The sequence below is a fragment of the Acomys russatus genome, chromosome 26, assembly GCF_903995435.1.
Source record: "Acomys russatus chromosome 26, mAcoRus1.1, whole genome shotgun sequence".
Lineage (NCBI taxonomy): Eukaryota > Metazoa > Chordata > Mammalia > Rodentia > Muridae > Acomys > Acomys russatus.
The window spans coordinates 41397400-41419991 of NC_067162.1; the positions used below are offsets into that span (position 1 = coordinate 41397400).

At 46.1% G+C, this 22592-nt stretch overlaps 2 protein-coding genes across 3 annotated transcripts in view; both read right to left on the bottom strand.

Moving 5' to 3' along the window:
- Positions 1–652: 652 nt before the first annotated feature.
- Gcsh (glycine cleavage system protein H) lies at positions 653–12723 on the bottom strand. Its single transcript, XM_051168925.1, has 5 exons — positions 12505–12723; positions 9115–9194; positions 7404–7467; positions 1977–2108; positions 653–1152 (listed from the first exon to the last, which is right to left on the bottom strand). Exons 1-5 carry the CDS (start codon positions 12641–12643, stop codon positions 1055–1057), a joined length of 513 nt encoding a protein of 170 aa, XP_051024882.1. The 5' UTR covers positions 12644–12723; the 3' UTR covers positions 653–1054.
- Positions 12724–15025: 2302 nt separating this feature from the next.
- Pkd1l2 (polycystin 1 like 2) overlaps positions 15026–22592 on the bottom strand; it is a 90290-nt gene continuing 82723 nt past the window's right edge. For both annotated transcript variants that reach the window (XM_051168732.1, XM_051168731.1), the window contains exons 40-43: positions 19509–19719; positions 17731–17832; positions 17130–17261; positions 15026–15187 (exon numbers count right to left, since the gene is read on the bottom strand). In XM_051168732.1, the coding sequence (XP_051024689.1) occupies positions 15026–15187; positions 17130–17261; positions 17731–17832; positions 19509–19719 (607 nt within the window). The remainder of the gene's footprint in view (positions 15188–17129; positions 17262–17730; positions 17833–19508; positions 19720–22592) is intronic.

Below are 22592 nucleotides of genomic sequence, written 5' to 3' on the forward strand. Positions count from 1 at the left end.
TGGATGTATGTATGTGCACCTATGTGTGCCTGGTTCCATCAGAGGTCAAAAGGCATCAGATCCCCTGGAACTTGAGTTAGGAATGGTTGCAGCTATCATGTGGGTGATAGGACTGAACCAAGGTGCTCTACAAAGGCAGCAAGGGCAAGTGCCACTGAACTCTCTATCCAGACCCGACTTAAGTTTGTTTCTTTTTTTAAAAAATAACTTCCAGTGGCTAGATAGGCTACATCTCAGTGGTATCCCTAGCACCAGACCCAGGTACACACACACACACACACACACACACACACACACACTTTCTATAAATTAAAAGTAACTCTTCTAAAACTAGAACTCACTAAATATCGCATTAATATCCAAACAAAAACCATAATAAACAAAGGACGGATGCTTTATTTGTTTCTCACCATGGTGCAAAGCCAGTGCTTCACAGTGGGAAAACAGCAGCCAACACAGCACTTGTGAAATTAAGACAGTACCGTCCTCCATCTGACACTGTACAGCATTCCTCCGCTCCCGCGCGTTTCCAATGGAAGACACACTTAAGTCTTTTAACCAAAACCCAGTGTTGGGTATGGGCAAGTTGCAATATTATGTGAGATTTACAATACTGTTATCCTGAATTACAGAATTCTTACAATCACTAGGTAGGGTCTCACCTTGTAACTGTGGCTGGCCTGGATGGAACTTGTTACGTAGACCAGACTGACCTTGAACTAACATCTGCCCGTTGAGTGCTGGGATTAAAGGGTGGTTTATCACCAACCCCAGCTTCATAACCACTTTTTATCACAGATGATCTCAAGAATTCTAAGCACCAGAGCTTAGCCCCTAGTCTAAATACCTAGTATGTGGATTATTAAAAATATGTACATTATGTTTATTTGCACCCATTAGGAAGTAGGGGTCTTAAGTAGCACTGTTGAGAACAGTTTGTTTCCATCAGTATTGCTAAGCTATTTCAAGTCTTCTATCCTCCACTAGTTTTAGACAAACATGCCAGAGCAGGTTCCTTCCCACAGTTTTATTTGGGAGAGGAGGGATGCCATGTTCACTCCTCAATGGATTTCACGTATTTCTCATATGCTTCTTCACTCATTAATTCATCCAGCTCAGAAGGGTCACTCAGTGTCATCTTGATCAGCCAACCTGTAACCAAAACAAAACTTCAGTTCAAATTGCCTTTTGGAAAGTCAAATTCATTCAACATGTAAACCTTAAGTCCCTCAGAATCAATACAGTGCCCCCTTAGGTGATGCTGTTTCTCTAACGTACATCCATTGTTTGTTCAAGATATTTTAGCCATAAGAAATTAGTGGGCTAGAGTGAGATGGCACAGCTTTAAAGAGAGCATGCTGCTGTAGGAAGGATCCACACTGGGTTCCCAGCACCCATATCTGGTGGCTCACAACCACCTAGAACTCCAGCTCCAGGGGGTTCAGCACCCTCGGCTGGCCTCTAAGGACACCTGTGCTCAAATGTAAATATCCCTACACAGGAACAAGCCAGTTAAGAGCACCTACCTGTGCATGCATACATACAAATAAAACAAGTTTTAAGGACATACCAAATACTGTAACTATTAGCGTTAGTGGCAGTAGGAAGACAGTAGAGAGTCAGGTACACACCTTTAATTCCAACACTTGTAAGGCAGAGGCAGGAAGATCTCTGTGAGTACAAGGCCAGGAGGGGCCTTGAACTCCCCCAGAAAGGGGGGTGGGGGAGGTAGGGAAAGAGGGAGAGCCAGACAGACAGAGACAAAGACAAAGACAGAGACAGGAGAGAGAGCACGAGCCTGCCCTAAAAAGGGCAAGGCCACAGGCCAAAGAGAACCACAACCAATCCTAGTATTACCACTTACTGGCTATATGACCCTCCAGTTACACTTTGGGGCCCATCATTCAGCTATAACACAGAGAAAACTGCTATTGGCTTACTTGTTTTCAAGGATGAAATTCTGAGCAACAACTTACCATCTTCGTAACAGGATTTGTTGACGAGCCCTGGGTTTTCTGCAAGTGCTTCATTAACTTCAGTTACCTCTCCTGACAGAGGAGAGTAGAGTTCACTGGCAGCCTTCACGCTCTCCAAAGCACCAAACTCATCTAAAAGGAAGCAGTGAAAGAAAATAGTTAACATCAAGTCAGCGACTTAATAATACAAAATGTGGCTAGGAGTGGTGGCACACACCTTTAATCCCAGCACCTGAAACAGAGATAGGAGGATCTATCTCTGTAAGTTTGAGCCTGGCCTGGTCTATAGGGTGAGTTCCAGACCAGCCAAGGATTCATAGTGAGACTCTGTCTAAACAAAGAAAAAGACAAAAACAAAAATAGAAAATATGGTGAGGCTGTAGCTTAGTGGACAGATCGTTGCCTACTATTCATAAGGCCGTAGGTTTAAGCTCCAGCACTGCATAAACTAGGGGGGGTGGAGGGGGTGGTGACACCTGTAATCACAGTACTGGGGAGACAGAGGCAGGAGAATGAGGAGATCAAGGTCATCCTTAGCTACACCAGAAGCTAAGAGGCTACCCTGAACTAAAGATCTTGTCTCAAAAGAAATACCCCAAGCAAAGAAACATTTTTAAAAGACCCCTTGGGATGGCTCAGTGGGTAAAGATGGTTGTTGTTAACCCTGAGCACCTGAGTTCAATCCCTAGTACCAAAGTACAAGGAGAGAACCAACTCTCACAAGTTGTCCTCCTGACATCTCCCCCAAAATAAATGTTATAAAAGTTCTGTTGGGAGCTGGGCATGGTGGTGCACACTTTTAATCCCAGCACTTGGGAGGCAGAGGCAGGTGGATCACTGTGAGTTCGAGGCCAGCCTGATCTACAAAGTGAGTCTAGGACAGCCAAGGCTACACAGAGAAACCCTGTCTCGGGGGAAAAAAACACCAAAAAAGTTCTGTTGGGTTTGTACAACAAAGGGAACATACATATTCTGCATATAGGGAACGGCAAACAGCAGTGTGTCTGAACACCAGCGCGCTGCTGTTCAGGAAAACATGCTTCTTTCAGGTTACTAGCCATGCATGGCATCGCATAGCCTGGTCTCTGAAGGAGCCCTCAACTATGTGTACGTAGGACATCGCCCAAGGGACTTGGTAAAGCTGAAAGATTTTAATTGCAGCCCACCCCAAGGGAGACTACATTTTAGAGTGAATAAAGATTACTAAGCAAAATAAAAGCCAAATGTCATAGTTACTATTTTATTCCTGTGAGGAGATACCATGACCAAGGCAACTTATAAAAGAAAGCATTTAACTGGGGCTTACTTGCAGAGGGTTAGTATCTTATAACCATGGTTGGGAGGGTGGTGGCATGCAGGCAGGCATAGTACTGAACCAATAGCTGAGATCTCACATCTGATCCACAAGTTGCAGGCCCAGAAAGAAGACTAGGTCAGGTGTGGCTTTTAAAACCTCAATGCCCACCCCTAATGACACACATTCTCTAAAGAGGCCACGCCTCTGAATACTACACAAATAGTAGTCCCACTAGCTGGAGACCAGTATTCAAACACAGGAGCTTACAGAGTCCATTCTCAGTCATATCACCACAGCAAGCTCACACCTCGAGAAACTTAAAAAGAGCCAGGCACGTGATGCCAGAACTAGGGTGGGCAGGTGGATCTCTGTGAGCTCTAGGTCAGGTTGGCATCTTGTTAGCTCTAGGCCAGGCAAGACTACACAATGAGATACTGGTTTTTTGTTTGTTTGTTTTGCTTTAAAATCTTTTTTTGTTGTTGTTTTTTGTTTTTTGAGATAGGGTTTCCCTGTGTAGCCTTGGCTGTCCTAGACTTGCTTCGTAGACCAGGCTGGCCTGGAACTCAAAGTGATCCACCTGCCTCTGCCTCCCGAGTGCTGGGATTAAAGGTGAGCGCCACCACACCCAGCTAAATTCATTTTTATTTATAATTTTTTATGTATGAGTGTTTTGCCTACATTTCTGTATGTATTCCACATACATATGTGCTGATGCCCTCAGGCCAGAGAGCATCAGATGCCCGGAGCTGGAGGCACAGCTTGCGGTGAGCTACTGCCATAAGGTTGCTGGGGATCAAACTGGGTCCTCTGGAAGAGCAGTCAGTGCTCTTAACCTCTGAATCATCTCTCCAGCCCTGAAACCTTGCTTTTATTTTTGTTCTGTAAAAAAAGTACCTGCTGCCAATTTAATCCCTAGACCCACAGGGTGGTAGGAGAGAAATGACTGCCCCAAACTGTCCTCTGACCTCCATACATGCACCACGGCACATGTAAGACACACATTATATATATATGTATGTTGTTGTTTAAAAGAAATCCTAAATTGAAAGAGCCTGAGCTACACACAAGGTTCAAGGGAAGGAAAAATAGTATGTTCACTCTCTTATAAAGATAAACATAAAATCCCGGTTCCCCGCCCCCCCCCCCACATCTCTCTCATCATTACCCACCCCACCCCCACCCCAGATCTGGTCTCACTATGTAGCACTGGGCAGCCTGGAACTGGATATGTAGACCAGTTGGGCTTTAACTCAGACATCCACCTGCCTCAGTGCTGAGATTAAAAGTATGCACTACCGTGCCTGGCATTAACAAAATATTTCTGTTTTTGTTTGTTTTGAGACAGGGTCTCTTTGTGTAGCCCTGGCTATGCTGAACTCTCTATGCAGACCAGGCTGGTCTAGAATTCCCTGAGATCTACCTACCTCTGCCTCCCTAGTGCTGAGATTAAAAGCATGTGCTACCACACCCAGCCTTTTTATTTTTTTATTATTATTATCTTTTTTTCAAGACAGGGTTTCTCTGTGTGTACTTAGCTAACCCGGGTTTCCTTTGTAGACTAGGCTGGCTTGAACTCACAGAGATCTGCCTACCTCTGTTTCCATGAGTGCTGGGCTACCCCACTCAGCTCTACACCCAGCTTTCTAATAGTGTATACATCATGATGTGGTGGGATTTATTCTGGTAACGTAAAGTTGGTTAAACATCAAGAATAAGGCTGGGGAGCTGGGTGGCGGCGGTGCACATCTTTAATCCCAGCCCTTGGGAGGCAGAGGCTAGCCTGAACAAAGCAAGTTCAGGACAGTCAGGGCTGTTACACAGAGAAACCCTGTCTCAAAAAAAAAAAAAAAAAAAAAAGGAAAAATAAATAAATTGGGATTCAGGATGAAGCTTAAGGGCTCCTGTGGCATCGGTGGATATGTACTTACTGTTTAAAAGGCAGCTAGATAGAAGCTATGGGGTAGAAGATTACACAGGATTACTTTACCACCATAAAGATTAAAATACCTACCTACAAACAAGTCTGAGGCAGAGAGTGGGTTGAGGTCCTTGCTGTCAAACCTCACGACCTGAGTTTGATCCTCAGGTCGCACATAGCGGAAGGAGAGAACCAAAGTTGTGCTAGTCTCTGACTTCCTCATACATGTCATGGCATGTACTTGTGAACACCTCCCCCGCACATACACACACTGAATATGATTTTAAAACTTTTTAAATCTTGTATTAAAACAAAACATATCATTTCAATAAATGAAAATTAGTTTGACAAAATTCAACATTCAATAATCACATTTACTGATGAAATAGCAACTGCTTCCTCCTGAGATAAGGAATAAGACAATGACACCTACTCTCACCATTTGTATTTTCAGTCTTGGACAATGCACTAAGGCAAGAAAAATAAGATACATAGAGACTAAAAATATGGCCTCAAGTCAGGTGTAGTGGCATCACCTGTAATTCAGTACTTGACAGAGGCAGGAGGTTCAAAGCAAACTTGGGGCCACCCTGGTCTACATAGTAAATTCCAAGCAAGACCTTATCTCAAACAAGCAAAATGTCTTTCAGCAAATTATGCTGTGATACATGAATAAAACATACAAAGAAAAAAAAATTAAACTCATCACAGCAAACTTAATGGCCTAAGCATAAGCAGCTATAGTGGCATATGATCCAACCATGTAGGAAGTTTGAGGCCAGTCTAGGTTATATGGTGAAACCCTGTCTATTTTCAAAACTAAAAAGAAAGAAAAGAAAAAAGGTCTGATCTGGATGTGGTGACAGACCTTTAAATCTAGTACTTAGGAGGCAGAGGCAGACACATCTCTGAGTTTGAAGCCAGGCTGGTCCATGGAGAGACCTAGGCAAGTCAGGACTACTAGTAATACCTAGTCTTTTTAAAAAAAAAAAAAAAAAGTGGGGGTGGTGATGGTGCACACCTTTAATCCTAGCACTCAGGAGGAAGAGGCAGGTAGGCAGGTGGATCTTCATTCTAGCACTGCCTGTCTCAAGAAACAAAACAACAAAAAAAAAACCCCAACCAAATAAACCAAAAAGGGGTGGGGACACTATTCACTCAGTAAAACATTTACCTTAGGCACAAGGACTCGAGTTCAATGTACAGAAGCCATATTACAAAGAGAAAATGTGAAAAACTCAAGAGGTAAAGTGGTAGAGATGCTTAGAGATGCTTAGAAATCAGGTCATCCAAGCTGAGCAGTAAGGCCTTGTATGTGTCAAGGAACTCAGGGTCAACTCTGTAATTTGCTGAAGTCACGTGACTGGATTCAAAACCAGGTTCTAGCCGAGGAGACAGCACAACTGCTAAAAGTACTTGTTGCTTTTACAGAGGACCAAGGTTCAGCTCTCAATACCCATACTGCCTAAAACTACAGCAGTTCAGTGCCCCTTTGATGGCTCCTCAGGAAGCAGGCCCAGCGTGGGGTACTTACAGCATGAAGGCAAACACTCATATACATAAAAATAAATCTTAACCCCCTCCAAAAAAAAAAAAAAAAAGGCAGGCCCCTGTGCCCCACTTCTGTTATATGCATTGGAAGATAGGCTTTAGCTTTTACTTTTGCAGAGCTGGAGGCAGAGCACAAGGTCCATACACATGCTAGCAAGCACACTTGACCACTGAGGCTACCACCAGCATGCTTTACAACCAAATAAACCTCAGTATTCTTTTTGAGAGTGAGGAGGATAGTGTTGAGAGCCACTCCCTCTCCCCCCTGATTTTCACTATAAAGCAAAGATAGTCCCTGTGCTCAGGATCCCCGGCAGCTCGGTGTGCTGATATAACTCAGACCTGGCTGGAGAAATCTACGAGTGCGCACTGAGACATTACTTCTCTGGAGACAGTTTCATCCCTCCTCACCTAAGCAGACCCTGAGGGAGAAAGGTGAGGAAGGACATTGTTGGGTCCTTGGTGGCTCTGTGAAACAACCTTCCTCACCCATCTATAGACTAAATGAACCATTACCTGTTACACCTTTCTGTTTGAATATATCTTTTTCCTGAAATTACTCCAACTGACCCTGTGTGCAAACAACTTGTTATTCAGGTAAAGACCAGGTCAGAAAATCATGTCATGGACTGTGACATTCCAAAATAAGCAATACACTCACCTTGTTTTTTCAATTTTGTCCCAATTTCTGGCAGACTACAGTAAACAACATCTCCCAAAGCTTCCTGAAATACAAAAACAACATAAAAATGTCTAAGAAGCTGATGCCACAAGAGACAAATGCCCAGTGGTCTCTATTTTACTCTACGTATTTCACATTTGAGGGGCTACGTTCTTTGCTTTTCTTTATACCCCTTTAAACATGTAAAATGGGCCAGGTGTGGTGGGATACACCTAAAATCCAGCACTCGAGAGACAGGTGTAGGAGGGTCCTAAGTGCAAAGCCAGTCTCAGCTACATAACAAGGCTCCACTACACAAAAAGCATACAATTAGACGAGACCTATAAAAGGCTACGGAGGGAGAACAGAAGTGCAATACCTACCTGGGCTATAGAACAGATTCCAGGCCAGTGAAGTCACCTTAGCCAAAGCCCATCTCAAAATAAGGAGTAAAAATGGCTAGATATGCACCCCAGTGGTGAACTGTCTACATGTGTGAGGCCCAGGGTTCAATCCACAGTACAGCACAAATAATACTTACAAATGTTAAGTGCACTGTGGGCATGTGTGCTCATGCATTGCATGTATGTGTGCGGAACAAGTGGAAGTTAGTGGACAGCCTGCAGGAGCCAGTTCTTTCCCCCACGATGTGCGTCCTAAGGAGCAAACACGGCTCTTTAGGCTCGGTGGCAAGCGCATTAACTTGTCGAGCTATCTCAGCAGCCCTAAAAATACTGTTTTAACTCAAGAGCTGCATTACAAGAAACAAGGCCCCAGCCAGATTTGACCTCCAGGCTGGAGTAACCTGAGGCACAAACCACATGCTCCAAAGATTACTAGCTGTTCTGAGCACCCTCTGCTTTCCACTTGCACAGTTTTAGGCCATGACCCAAAATGCGCTGCCTAAAACCCTACCCAGTTATTCACCAAACAGTGGTCCTCATGGAGCTGCCTTCCAAGGCACTGTTGCACCAGTGTGACCCACCGCTCCTCACTTCACCCAGACGGGCTGTATCACAAGCACTTTGCACTTTGCTGTCACATAGGTGACTCCCCTTGTAGATCAGGAGCTACACAGGCATGCCAAAGGTTTCTAGACCCGGAGACCTGAGAACCCAGCACATCTGAGGAACTGTGCATTTTCCCAACAATTACCCCTCTCTCTCCTGCACACGTGCAACTATGTTGAGACTACTGGCTGTGCTACTGCTTGGCTTTTTCCTTTCAAAGAAAAGCATCTCAGTATGACAGTAGTGATAAAAGATTATTAATAAAGAAAAGGCTTCGCTTTGCTTTAGCAGTGTCTATCCGTGTTTCTCACTTTGGTCACGAGGGTTTTCACTTTTCCTGTAATGGCAACCCCACCCCCACCCCTCAGCCCTTGCGTTTGCTCTTTGTAACTGCTCAGCATGAAACATTTCTTAAATAATGTTCCTTCAAGTGTTGACCCAGTATAGCTATGTTTTCAAAGGAAGAATCTTGCTGTTTAGCCCAGGCTGGTCTCAAACTCATAATCGCCTGCCTCGGCCTGAGTATGAGGGAAGAGGTTTTGTGTTACCTTGCCAAACACAGTGTCTCTTATAACACACATGCTGCCCTAACTAATGTACATTTCAGAAGAGCCCAAAGCACTACTGCATTTTCATAAGGCAGAGACAACCCAGACTACTTGAGAGCTGTTTGTTAGAAATACTTCGAGGCAATCCAGTACCTGTGCAAAATTGCTGATTCCCACCGTTCCAATACCGTTCTCTGTTGTTATCCATTCATGTTTCTCTGTGAATTTACGCACTAAAACAGAAGACCAGTATTTCAGAAAAACAGCAGCATCACTTCTTCAAAAGCCTCTCAAACATCACTGTTGTCAAAAGGTTAAGGCTTCCCCAAGATTGGTATTTGACTTACTGACACTGGCTTCAGTAGTTCGATGCTCAGCACAACAACAAAGAAAATCTGTGTAGCCACAGATGCACTGAGATGAATGAGGTAAAGACAGTTTTTTATGTAGGTGAGGGTTTGCCTGCATGTATGTTGTATATGTGGACCACATGTGCAAAGTCCATGGAGACCAGAAGATGTCAGATACCCAGAAACTGGAGCATCATGTCCTCCAGAACAGCAATTGGCACTCTTAACCACAGAGCCATCTCTCCAGCCCCAAGAGATCATGCCTTCGGAGCAAGCCAGGCATGGTGGCGCATACCTTTAATCCCAGCACTCGAGAGGCAGAGGCAGGCGGATCAGTTGAGTCTGAGAGTTCAAGAGAACTTGGGCAACACAAATCCTGTCTCAAAAACACAGGGTTTGAAGCTAGAGAGATGGCTCAGCAGTTAGGAGCATATGTCACTCTTGCACAAGACCTAAGTTCAGTTTCCAGCACTCACACGGTGGCGCACAACCATATGTAACTTCAGTTTCAGGAAATCTGATGGCTCTCTTCTGGCTTCCAAGGGCACCAGGCACACATATGGCACAAAGACGTATATGCAGGCAAAACACGTGCAACATAATTTTTGTTTTGGTTTTTGTTTTTTGAGACAGGGTTTCTCTGTTACACAGAGCCATGGGTGTCCTGGACTGTCTTTGTAGACCAGGCTGGCCTCAAAGTCATAAAGATCTGCCTGCCTCTGGGATTAAAGGCATGTGCAACCACGCCCAGCAACATGAACCTTTTAAGATATAAAACACAAAAGATTTACCTTAAAAAGGGTAATGTGACTCTTTCGGCAGAACTGGCTAAGGTAGCTATAATTCAGTCCTAAGGACTGAAACAGACTTCCGGTAACAATTGTAACCTGGCCAAGTTCTTAAAATTCTTCAATTATTTAAGCCTGTCCTTGAAGAAAATGGCTTCTTTTGTTTAAAGACAAAAACCAGGCCCTGGAGCTCAGTAGAAGAGTGCTTGTCAAAACCTTGGCTTCAATTCCCAACCCTACTAAAAGTAAGGGAAAAGGGATTTGGGTCAAAGAGATGCCCTGCTAGCTATATGCCTGCAGCACTCAGCTTTCATTCTCTCCTTCGTCCAGAACTCACTCATCACATTACCAATCACCACAGTTCAACAGCATCTGACTAAAGGGGCAGACAGTCACAAATATGTGACTGTTTTACTTGGTCACCCCCCTGCTAACATCGAGTGTCATTACTCTAGCCTCAACTTTGCAGCTGTAGGTTGCGCCAGCAACATTATGAGCTCAGCACATGTAGGTCAACTTGACCTCAAAGTCCATATTATCCTTTTAGACCAGGCATGCTACCTAGCCTAGCCACAGATTACAATTCCCCATTAACCCTTGACCTGACTCAAAAAAGCAGATTAGGTAAATAATTACTGTCTTCCTAAGCCTTGAAAACCACAGTCTGGAGCCACTCTGCATTCAGTCCCTAGCACCGCATAGACTGGCGTGAGTGCTCGCCTGTAGTTCCAGCAATGTCAGGAGGACCTGAAGTTCAAGGTCCTTCTGAGCTACACAAGAATCTTCCAGCTCAGCTAAGTGAGATCAGCCTCAGCAACCACATCTGTAATCCCAGCACTCAGAGAGGTAGAGGAAGGTGGATCTGTGTGAGGCCCAGGCCAGCCAAGGCTATGCAGAGAAACTCAGTCGAAAAGAAAAGAAAAGAAAAGAAAAGAAACAAAACCCCACCGCGGTTTGGGGCCTCAGAAAAACTGAGCTATAACTGAGGAAAGCCATTCATTCCCTGCCTTCCGATTGTCAAATATAGCATTTAATATTGGTCAGTGTTGTCTGGCAGTACACACTAATATTTAATAACACTATTCAGTGTGTATATGTCAAGTCGCAGGTGGCAAAAGCCGACTTCATTTCTTCCTCCCAGTAACTGGGTTACCTATTGCCTTCAGTGTTCTAATGTGGGGCACTGGGGTTCTGAGAAGTTGATAGACTGTACCAGAGACCACACAGAGGTCTCTGTAAGAGGAAAAAACAGAACTGAGTAATGTCTGTATTTTCACAAGTACAAGGCTCTGTACCCTGCCTAAGTGTGCACAATTCTGCCGGTTAAAAGAGGAAAGAATAAAAAAGACTTGAATAGTTGCAGACCATGGAAATTGATATGTTGGACAATATTTAACTAAATACCTGGAACTCACTATGTAGCTCGAGCTGGCCTCCACCTCACAGGGATCCTCAGGAGTGCTGACACTGTTACAGGGAGGATATGCCCACTGTACCTGGTTTGAAATGGAGCCCTTATTTGAGCAGAGCTTTTAGCAGAGCTTTTTTATGCTTGTACTCCAGTCAGGAACGCACTTATGTGTCACAAACAGTGGAGAAATTTTGGCAAGAAAGCAGCAAACGTTGCACTCCACACTGAGGTATAACGTGATCAACATTTTGAGATCCACGGATTTCTGACCCAAGGGACTTGCTGAGAGCAGCTATTCAGATTTGTGCTTCCTGAGTAGGGATCTTACAAAGGACAGTTAAGGTCTACACTATTTGCACATAAGTAAATTAAACTGTTTCCCAGCAAACTCTGCGAAACGAGTATAATGGGCAGGTCTCCCAGTTATTTCCAGTCCATCAAATTAGCCTCTTTTCAGCCCCAGTACACACCAATGACTCAATTACTCTAGAACACTCTTTCTTGCCTGCCTGTAGTTCACAGCTCAGTTTTCAACACGATGCTTGGGTCTGTGGAGTTGATAGTAAATGCTTCATTTCTGTACTTTGACTTTTCTTTCATTTGTGTGTGGGCACTCTGCTAAATTTTAGTACGTGCTTCTTAACTGCACTTCGCAGTTCCCCAAAATGATCCACGGAGCAAACCTAAGCACTCCACATTTGGGGTCTCGGTGCACCCAAATGCACTTTGGCAGGAGTGGCCTGCTTACTTACCTGTGGGTCCAGCCCGCCTTCCCTCCCAGCTCCACCTTTTTACCCCGGGGTACAAAGTTTGCTCGCGTTCTCCCGCGCCTACTTTAAGAGGGAGAAGGGCCGCAGAACCAGGATCCCAAGAGCGACTAGAAGCGCGGTCAGGGTTGCAGCTCGCTCCGGCCTGGAGGGTTGAGAGGGCGGCTCCTGACGTCTCCGGTGGATCGGCTGCGGGCAGGAGCCGTGACCACGTGCCCAGCACTTACCCGACAGCAAGGCGGATCCGGTGCGCAAGGTGCGGACAGCGGCGGCGCTCGGCGTCCAAGGCCGCGGTGGGCAGGAGGCCAGGGCAGTGCGCAGGCTACAGGCCACGGCCCGCGCGCTCCTCGCCACTCGCAGCGACATGATCCGGGCTCCAAGGGTTCCGCGGGTAACAGCGCACCGCCTCCGCCACCGGGCCGGCGGGGACGGGGTGGGCCGGAGAAGCGGAGCCCGGAGGGCCGGGGGCGGGGCTCTGGAGAGACGCATCCTGATTGGACAACTTAAAGGTTCCACTTCGGATAGGACAACGCGCGCAAGGGGTGTGTGCGGGTGCCCGGGTTGAGGCCCGGATGGGGCTGTGGGAGGGGCGAGTAGGGGGCGGGGCCTCACCGAAAGGCGGACCCTGGCCCCAAGAATGGGATCTTGCGATTGGAAGCGCTGGGTTGGCAGTCTGTGAATTCCTCTGAGCTGCATCACCGCAGTGGCCAGAGAAAGACTCCAGCAACGATGGCTTTGCTGGACAAAACTCAGTCTCGTGCCATTAAGCCAAAAAGTCCTAGGGAAGAGGAGCTTCCACCAGGCCCTTTAAAGCACACGCTCACTCCGATCTGCACAAGGTCACCCACGGTGAAGGGATTCTTTTCATCGGAAGACTGGTACTACACACTGATCCTGTGCGTTTTAAAACGATGAAAGCAGCCGGGCACGCCTTAATCCCAGAGGCAGAGGCAGGAAGATCTCTGAGTTCGAGGCCAGCCTGGTCTACAAAGTGATTTCTAGGACAGCCAGGGCTACACAGAAAACAAATACCGAAAACAATCCAGGAAGCCACTTTATTAGTTTATAGATCTGCAAAACCCAACTGACAGAGAAAACCACACAATTTATGCAGGCCTGGTAAGTACCTCCCAGCAGCCGGAAGGTGAAGACAGAAGAATCTGGAAATCACAAACCATAGCTCCATAGCAGCTCTTGCGGGCTGAGCTAGCGCTGCCGGTGGCAAGGAGTTAGACAGACTGCCCTAGTAGGTGGACAGAGAGAGAGGCTATGACTAAGTAACAAAGGTGGTGCTTTTTCCCTCACCCTCCTGACGAGACAAAAACATAGCAACTTAAAACAAAGGCCTTGTGGGCTTTTTCTCCTACCAGGAGGCCTCTTGCTCACGGAGGGGCTCAACAAGCACAAGGCCACAATACTTGTGGACCAATCAGTGATCTTGTCTTTCTTCAAACTGACCAACCCTATAGGGAAGACTCTTCAGACACAAAAACAAAACAAACAAGCATCTAGCCCTCAAGAAGAGACTGGAGGGCTGGAGAAATAGCTCAGTGGTTAAGAGCACTGTCTGCTCTTCAAGAGGTCCTGAGTTCAATTCCCAGCAACCACACGGTGGCTTACAACCATCCATAACGTGATCTGCCCTCTTCTGTACATGCAGATAGAGCAATCATATAGGAGGAGGAGGAGGGGGAGGGGGAGGAGGAGGAGGAGGAGGAGGGGGAGGAGGAGACTGGAAGCCAGGCAGTGGTAATACATGCCTTGAATCCCAGAACTCAGGAGACAGAGGTAGCCAGATGTCTTGAGTTCGGGGTCAGCCTGAGCTACATAGTGAGTGAGTTCCAGGACAGCCAGGACTAAACAGAGAAACCCTGTCTTGAAAAACGATAGATAGATAGATAGATAGATAGATAGATGTATAAAAAGGAAGAATAGGAAACTGTATTTCTTAGCTTCCAAGTCCCCACTCTGCTTCCCAGGGGTCTTTTTCTCTTCATGTCTGCTGAATGTGTGTGTGTTTCCTCACCTCCCATAAAAGCCTTTCTTCAACTGCGGATTCTGTCTGCCCTTGTTTACTGTGTAGAGTTCGAGATTTTTGTCCTGCCTTTTAATTATGTTTCTAACAGTGAAAACAAACCCAGCCAAGACCCCCAGAGAAGCTGGGCATGCTGGGGTTAAACACTTGCACCACCATCACCAACGAACTATTTTTGACTTGTTTCTTTGTTTTTGGGTTTTTGCTGTTGTTGTTTTCAAGACAGGGTTTCTCTGTGTAGTCCTGGAACTTGCTCTGTAGACAAGGCTGGCCTCAAACTCAGAGATCACCTCACCTCTGTCTCCTAAATGCTGGGATTAAAGGTGTGTGCCACCAAACCCTGATGTTTTGGTTTTTTAAGTCACTCAGGTTGTCGTTCTTGGTCCCAACAAGCTAACAAGACACATGTCAGCATTTGGAGAGGTCTTGAGAACCATTCAAAGGCAATTTCCAATAACCAAACTTGTGAATTAATTGTTCTGAAGAGAATATTCTTTTCCACACGTGTGTATTTTATTTCAAGGAGGAAATGCATTTGAACAAACAGGCTCTCACACAGTGGCGCTGTTATATATGTGTGTGTTGTGACTATTTTACTATCTGGATTCTAAAACTCTTCTAAAGACAGCAAAGCCAATACCCCAGTGGGAGGCCAGAGTCACTGGCAAGTGCAGGCTGGTGGCTCTGGCCTTCACGACCTGTGGATAAACAGTTTAAACCCCAGAGAGAGCTTGTGCTGGTTGAGGGGACAGAGCCTGGAAGGACAACTCAGGCTGTTCACTGCTGCTCTGACGCTCTTCCTTTTTACATCTGATGCCCAGAAAGCTGAGGATTTTCATCAAAAGCAAATCTGCAATCTCTCCATCCTCTGATACCTGCAAGAACAAAGGACCAAGTGATATATGTGGAACCACCCCAAGATTTTACTGTCTTGTTTGGTCCCAGGGCTTGGTGGTACAGCATATGGCTAGGTAGTATGCTCAAGGCTCTAGGTTTTATCCTCCACGCTACAAAATAAAAACAACCTGTTTGTTCTCAGCCTAAAGTCACTAGGTTGTCCTATGGTTGGGGTGGCCTACTTCTTGGGTGCTTCCTCCACTGGAGAGGTGGGGGCTGTTCTTCATGTTGTCCACAGAATGCCCTCTTCCTCTATGCTGAGCATGTCTGGGCTTTCCTGGCAGAACATTACATCCTAAATTGGACGTGAAAAGCCTTGGCTGGTTACTGACTTGAATCTAAACACCCGACAGCTTCAGACACCTTTCAGAGGTGACTGCCACCCACCTCACTCAACCTTGCAGTGGGGCTTTTCTCTCGTGACTATTGCCACTTCAGATTCCTCTACTTGCCTTTCAGTCTAGCCCAGCATGGGAGGGATTGGGGTTTCCGGGGATCAAAAAAACTAAATAGGCATTTCTCACTGTGCCTTTCCCATACTTAACCATAAGCCATAGATATAGATAATAGGTAGGTAGATAGATGATAAGCAGAGAGATAGAACCTTATAAACTAAAGAAGAAAGCATGGTGGCACAAACCTATAATCCTTGCCCTTAGAGGCCAAGACAGAATTTCAAGTTCAAATCCAACCTAAGCTGTATCCAAATCCTGTCTCACTCATAAACAAACAAAGCAATGCAAAAACAAATTGTAGAAAGTAAGAATGGTAGTCCATCCTTAAAGGCTGTAGACAGAGCCACATAGACACAGTAGAACATGTAACTGCAGCACTCGGGAGGCAGATACAGGAGGAACAGGAGTTCAAGGCCAGATTGAAATCCATGTGATCATGTCTAAAATAAATGGCAAGGGCTGGAGAGATGGCTCAGAGGTTAAGGGCACTGACTGCTCCTCCAGAGGTCCTGAGTTCAATTCCCAGCAATCACATGGTGGCTCACAAGCATCTGATGCCTTCTTCTGGCCTGCAGGTGTAAATGCTGGCAGAGCACTGTATACATAATAATAAATAAATCTTTTAAAAATAAAAATAACAAAGGACAAAACTGTACGTGTATCATCAAAAAAATCCATCCCCCCAAAAAACAAACAAAAAATTCCACAAAATAGTCCTTTGGATTAGGGATCCACATTGCTTCAGAATAACACCATTTAACCAATTATATCAACAGTCACTCAATTTTCTAATATGGATTTATATGGAAGTAGTGGGGCTTAGCACTTTGACCTATTTCTTTAGGGGACAATAATTCAACCCATAACAGTTTTAACCCCCTCCAAAAATGTTCTTAGACAATGAAAATATGGGCAATACTTAGTTACAAAGGTTATATAGACTGGCTGTGGCAGCATATACCTTTGATTCCATCATTCAGGAGACACAGGCTGCTTGATCTATGTATTTGAAAGCGTGCTTGATCTACAAATCGTGTGTGTATGTGTGTGTGTGTGTGTGTGTGTGTGTGTGTGTGTATGTATGTTACTGATAGATGATACTACAGCATGGATGAGCCTTAAAGGTGTTATCCTCAGGCTGAAGACATGGCTAAGCAGTTAAGAGCACCTGCTCCTTTTGCTAAAGACCCAGGTTCGATTCCTAGCACCCACACTGGCGGTGTTACAAGTGCCTGTAACTCAGGTTCCATTGAATTCTACAACCTCTTCTGGCCTTCACAGGCATGGTAGTGTAGAGGTGGTGCACAGACAAACACACACACATATACACACAATAAATAAATAAATAAATAAATAAATAAATAGCAAGTAAAAAAGAAATACTGTTCTAATGGGAAGCAGCCAGCTACAAAAGCACATACATATATGATCCTGTTTATATGAAGAATAAGTCAAAGAAGTTCACCTGGTCATGTTTTTGCTCCTCACTGAAAGCCACCAGAATGACAGAGATAAACAGATTCAGCACCACAAATGTCATAAAAACTATGCAGGACCCAATGAGGAAGGAGCCGAGAATTGGGCTGTAGTCCAGGACCTGCCAGGAAGAAAGCCAGTCATTCCCAGTTCCCATAGCCACGACCCTCTGAGGAACTCTCAGCAGGAAACCAGGCCGTCCATGCCACATAGAGTCAGGAAGGTGCCCTCTTCCTGGGGCTGGGTTTGTGAACTGGGCTCTCCAGAGCTGACCCCGGAGGTGTACAGGATGCACCCCTGCCCACTGCTGTTTCCTCTAAAATCAGGCACCCTTTCTACCTAGGACTGGAAAATTCTGCAACCCAGCATGGCCTTCCTGGGGGGGCCAATGTTCTTCTGTAAGCAGGAGGCCCCAGAGTAGGCTGCCTAAAGGGGGAACATGTTTATTGGTCTCGAGAGAGAGACCCCATGCTTGCCAGGCTCGGCGCTGCATTCAAGATGACATAGGGGAAGGTGGGCAGGCACTGGGCTTTCTGTTTGATGCAGATGTGGTGCAGGCTGCAGCAGCTGCTCACCCCCGCTCCCATTACCTCTTTGTAGTTGAAGATCCCCAGCTGAAGGCTGATCATTGTTTCTGCTGCATCAAAGAGGGTTTTGTAGGAACGGAGCTTCCAACCAAATATTAAGTTTGACTGCCATGGAAAGAGTCTTTATGAACAGGGAAAGAGAATACAAAGGCCCTCCCCAAGTCCTGAGGTTTGAGACAGTGCCATACCAGCTACTTTCTTGGCTGGCCAAGTTGCGAGCACCTATGTGGGCATGCAAATGAATGGGCATACATGCATGCCCAGTTCAATATAAGATGGGAATTTCTCTCCATGGGCCTGTGCATACATGACCACACACATGTGAGAGGTGTGTGTGTGTCTGTCTGTCTGTCTTTCCATCTGTGGGCTTGATACTTGTGTGTATGCATTTGTGTATGTGTGTTTGTGTATGCTGTGTGCTCTAGAAGTGTCTGACCCATGGCCTTGTCCAGGACTTTGGCAGCATTCTCAGTCTCCCAGTGACAGTCACCTCTGTGCCCACCAGCACTGGGAGTATCTGGGTACTTCAGAGGCTCAGATGTGGTTGATAAGGTTGACCCCTGCCCAGCCCTCTGTATCATTTACCACTCAATGGGCACTCAAAGACTCAGTGGTGACACTGGGCACTCTCATGTCCCAGCCTCTTGGCTGTAGGGCAGATGAACAGACCTCCTCCCACCACATTTCCTCTCATTTCCCCCAAGGCTGTCCCAGGCCTGTGGAATCAGAGAAAAGCTCAGAACGTCCTCATTTTGAGTTGGTGACTTCTGGTCCCAGAACTTCAAGTGGATGACTGGGTAGATCCAAAGAATTTTGGGCATTTGCATGAGAGCTATTAAAAGAAACCCACCCTTTTATAAGCCCTCCACCATCCTCTCAGTGCACCCCATACTGTTTTTACAGGTGAGAGGAAAGATGAAGAGGCAGGGCTGAAGTGACTGGAATGTACACTGGGAGTGATGGCTAAGGATGGAGGGCAGACAAAGACACGGGCAGGTGGGGCACGTGCTCTGTGAGAGGCGGGAGGCGGGAGACAAAGCTGCGGTGAGAGATGATCAAGGTGGGACAAAGGTCAAAGACAAGTGGGTGCACCCAACGATGTTGGAAAACCACGGACCTCCTCAGCTTTGGGGTTGGAATGAATGTGTATTTGGATAGAGAGGAAGTCAAGGCCAGACAGAGTCTTTGCTTTTCTTATTACTTGATAATAAGAAAGATTTGAAGATTAAATGTTGTTCGTGATTGTTAGGGTTTTTTTTTTCCCCTAGTGACAAACAGATGTAATTGTCAACATGTAGTGTTGAGGGGATAAGTGAAACAACATTGGCACTACTGAGTCCAAGTTTTGAGGATAGCATTGGCCTGCACCCTCACTTCCCACCTCTGCCCTAGCTCAAGGAGAAGGCGGCCTGGTTCGCCCATGGGCGCAGAAGGAGCTCACTGTTCGTGCCTGGAAAGTAGCCACGAGGCTTCTAAGCAACTGGGGTTTCTGAACCTGCAGTCTGAGCAGGGCTAGCTGCAGGAAGCCGCCCACCACGAGAGGCCATTGGGTCCTTTTCACCTCAGATCTCATGCTGCCTCACCCCCATTCTGCTAAGGCCCCTAGTCCTCGTTCATGGAGGTGGCATAAGCTCCCAGTTAAAAGATCCTGGATTGACAAGCTCTGTCATTTCCTTTGGATTCCCAGCCTCCCCCTCACCCCGACTGTCTACTTCACAGTACCTTGTAGCCTTTCCTCCCACTGAGACCCGCCCTGAGGTTTTCCCAAAGGAGGCACTCACCGCAATGGAATAGGCCAAGAGCATGATTAGGATGACAGTGATAAAGCCGGAAATGTCCCCCCAGGCACGGCGCAGTGCTGATGTGATCATGTTCATTTTGGGATTCAGCCTGAGCAGGTGCCAGAGCTTCACTGTGGACAGCAGGACGAGGAAGGCAATGACGTAACCCAGCGCAGCATCGGCTGCTGCTGTCTCACTGAAACTGACCCCCCTGTGGGAACAAAACGGAAAGGTCCCACCTTAGATACAGAGGAGCATGGCTGGAGTCCATCCGGATGCAGGGTTAGATTTACCATGATCTCAGAGGTCAGCATGCCCTGTGCTAGGAGACAAAGTAGTTCCAATTCTCCCTAGTCTGGTGGTGGTGGTGGCAGTGGTGGGTGATGGGTGGTTGTGGGTGATGGGTGATGGGTGGTTGTGGGTGATGGGTAGTGGTGGTGGTGGGTGATGGGTGGGGGTGGTGACAGAAGAATGTTGTTGCTGTTGGTTGTACTGGCTGGTTTTGTGTGTCAACTTGACACAAACTAGTCATCACAGAGAAAGGAGCCTCAGTTGAGGAAATGCCTCCATAAGATCCAGCTATAAGGCATTTTCTCAATTAGTGTCAGCGAGGGAGGGTGGAGTCCAAGGCGGGTGGTGCCATTCCTGGGCTGATGGTCCTGGGTTCTATAAGAAAGCAGGCTAAGAAGAAAATAAGTAAATAGCAGTCCTCCATGGCCTCTGCATCAGCTCCTACCTCCAGGTTCCTGCCTTATTTGAGTTCCTGTCCTGACTTTTTTTACTGTAAAGAGCAATGGAAGTGTAAGCCAAATAAACCCTTTCCTTCCCAACTTGCTCTTGGGGCATGGTGTTTCATTGTAGCAATAGAAACCCTAACTAAGACAGTGGTAGTGGTGGTGGTGGTGATGGTGATGGTGGTAGTAATGGTGATGATGATGATGGGGATAAGAATAATAGGATGTACCAACATGATGGCTCAGTGGGTAAAAGTAATTTATGCAAGTCTGGCCACCTGCGTTGATTCCCAGACTCCCCCACCACGTACATGTGGTAAAGGTGGAAGAACCAACTCCTGAAAGTTGTCCTATGACTTCCACATATGTACTATGACATATTTGTGCCTGATCTCTCTTTCTTTCTCCCCCTCCCTCTCCTTCTCTCTCCCTTCCTCATACCAATAATCATAAATAAAATATGTTAGATGTGGTGATGCGTGCCTTCAATCCCAGCACTTTTGAGCCAGAGGTAGGCAGATCTCTGAGAGTTCAAATCCAGCCTGAACTACATAGTGAGTTCTAGGGCATCCAGAGCTATGTACAGAGACCTCATCTCAAAAACAAAAACAAAAACAAAAACAAAGCAAAAAAACCAGACAAACAAAAAAACAAAATAAGTTTATAAATCAATGAAAATAAAAGAATGATAATGGTGGTGACAGTAGTGATGATGACATTGGTGATGGTGGAGATTTAGTAACGGTGACAACAAGTGATGATGAGGATGAGAGAGATGCTGTTGATGAGGATGGCGATCATGATGAGGGGGGTGATGATGAGAACACTGATGTTGGTGATGCTGATGGAGATAAAGGTGTTGATGGTGATGATAACAATGGTGATGAGAATGCCGCTGGTGGTGATGCTGCCAGTGATGAAGGTGATGACAGTGATGATGAGCATGCTGATGGTGGTGATAATGGTGATGACGGTGATGATGAGCATGCTGATGGTGGTGATGAAGGTGATGACAGTGATGATGAGCATGTTGATGGTGGTGATAATGGTGATGACGGTGATGATGCGAACCACGATGATGAGAACGCTGATGGTGGAGATGAGGAGGATAACGTGGTCTTGAAGAGTCAGTGGTTTGTTCTCAGGGACTTTAACCAGTAGTCCTGATTAGTGGTTGCAGAGCAATAGAAGGATGGCAAAAGGGGACTATATTGGGGGTGGGGGTTGGGAGGCAGAGAGAAGAGTCTTTATGAACCTTGATCTCCCTGTTTGGGAGTCACTAAATGCCACTCTATCCTGCACACTTATTTGAGTGTACATCCCCGGCTGCTCTCATATTGACAGAAGCATGGAGGTGTCAGCTATTTGTTGTGCTAAATGAGCATCTGACGTCATTCAGGTTTTGCTATCTCCGTTTCACAGATAGGGGCAGATAGTTTGTACAAGATCACTTGGCTCTTGATGTACACAAATGACACAATTTCTGAAGGGAGGAATGAGTTGGAACCCAGGTGTGTCTAATTTCAAAGCCCTTCCCTCTCCATTTGTGCTGCCTGTTAGCCTCTCTCTTGACCTCTTTTTTTTTTTTTTTTTTTTTTTTTTTTTTTTTAATTTTATGTGCATTGGTGTTTTGCCTGCGTGTATGTCTGTGTGAGAGTGTCAGATCTTGGAGTTACAGACAGTTGTGAGCTGCCATGTGGGTACTGGGAATTGAACCTGGGTCCTTTGGAAGAGCAGTCTGTGCTCTCAACCGCTGAGCCATCTCTCCAGCCCCTCTCTCTTGACCTCTTACACCCACTCCTACAGAGACCCTCTCCCCTTCCCAGGCACCCTCCCCCTCCCTTCTTGGTTTTTGTTTTGGGGAGCCAATGGGTTTAACTAGGGCTGCTGCCTACATAAGTGCCCAGCAACTAGCCATGATTTATAGCTTTCAAAATCTGTTTCTCTAACGGGTATTTTTCAATGTTATGCATGCGTTTGGTGTTTATTTAAAAAAAAAAAAAGTCACAATTTTACAGGAGCAGCCTTGCCACCAGGGCGGCTTTCCGTGGAGAGAACAGGCATGGGCTGGCTGTGTCCGTTTAGGTCCTAGTCAGGCCTAAGTGAGAAGCATCCAACACAAAAGTCTCCATCCTTCCAGAGCTTTGCTCCTCTCTGAGCAAACTGGAGCTGCTGGGATGGGTGGCTGCTTCCTCCTTTGGCTTCTGTGAGCATTTTTCTCCGCCCACTCCTGAGCTAGCAAGATGGCTTAGTGGATAAACGTGCTCACCGCATCATGTTGAAGACCTACACGATGGAACAAGAAAGTTGGCTCCCTCAAGGTGTCCTTTAATGCCTACATGCATGTTCC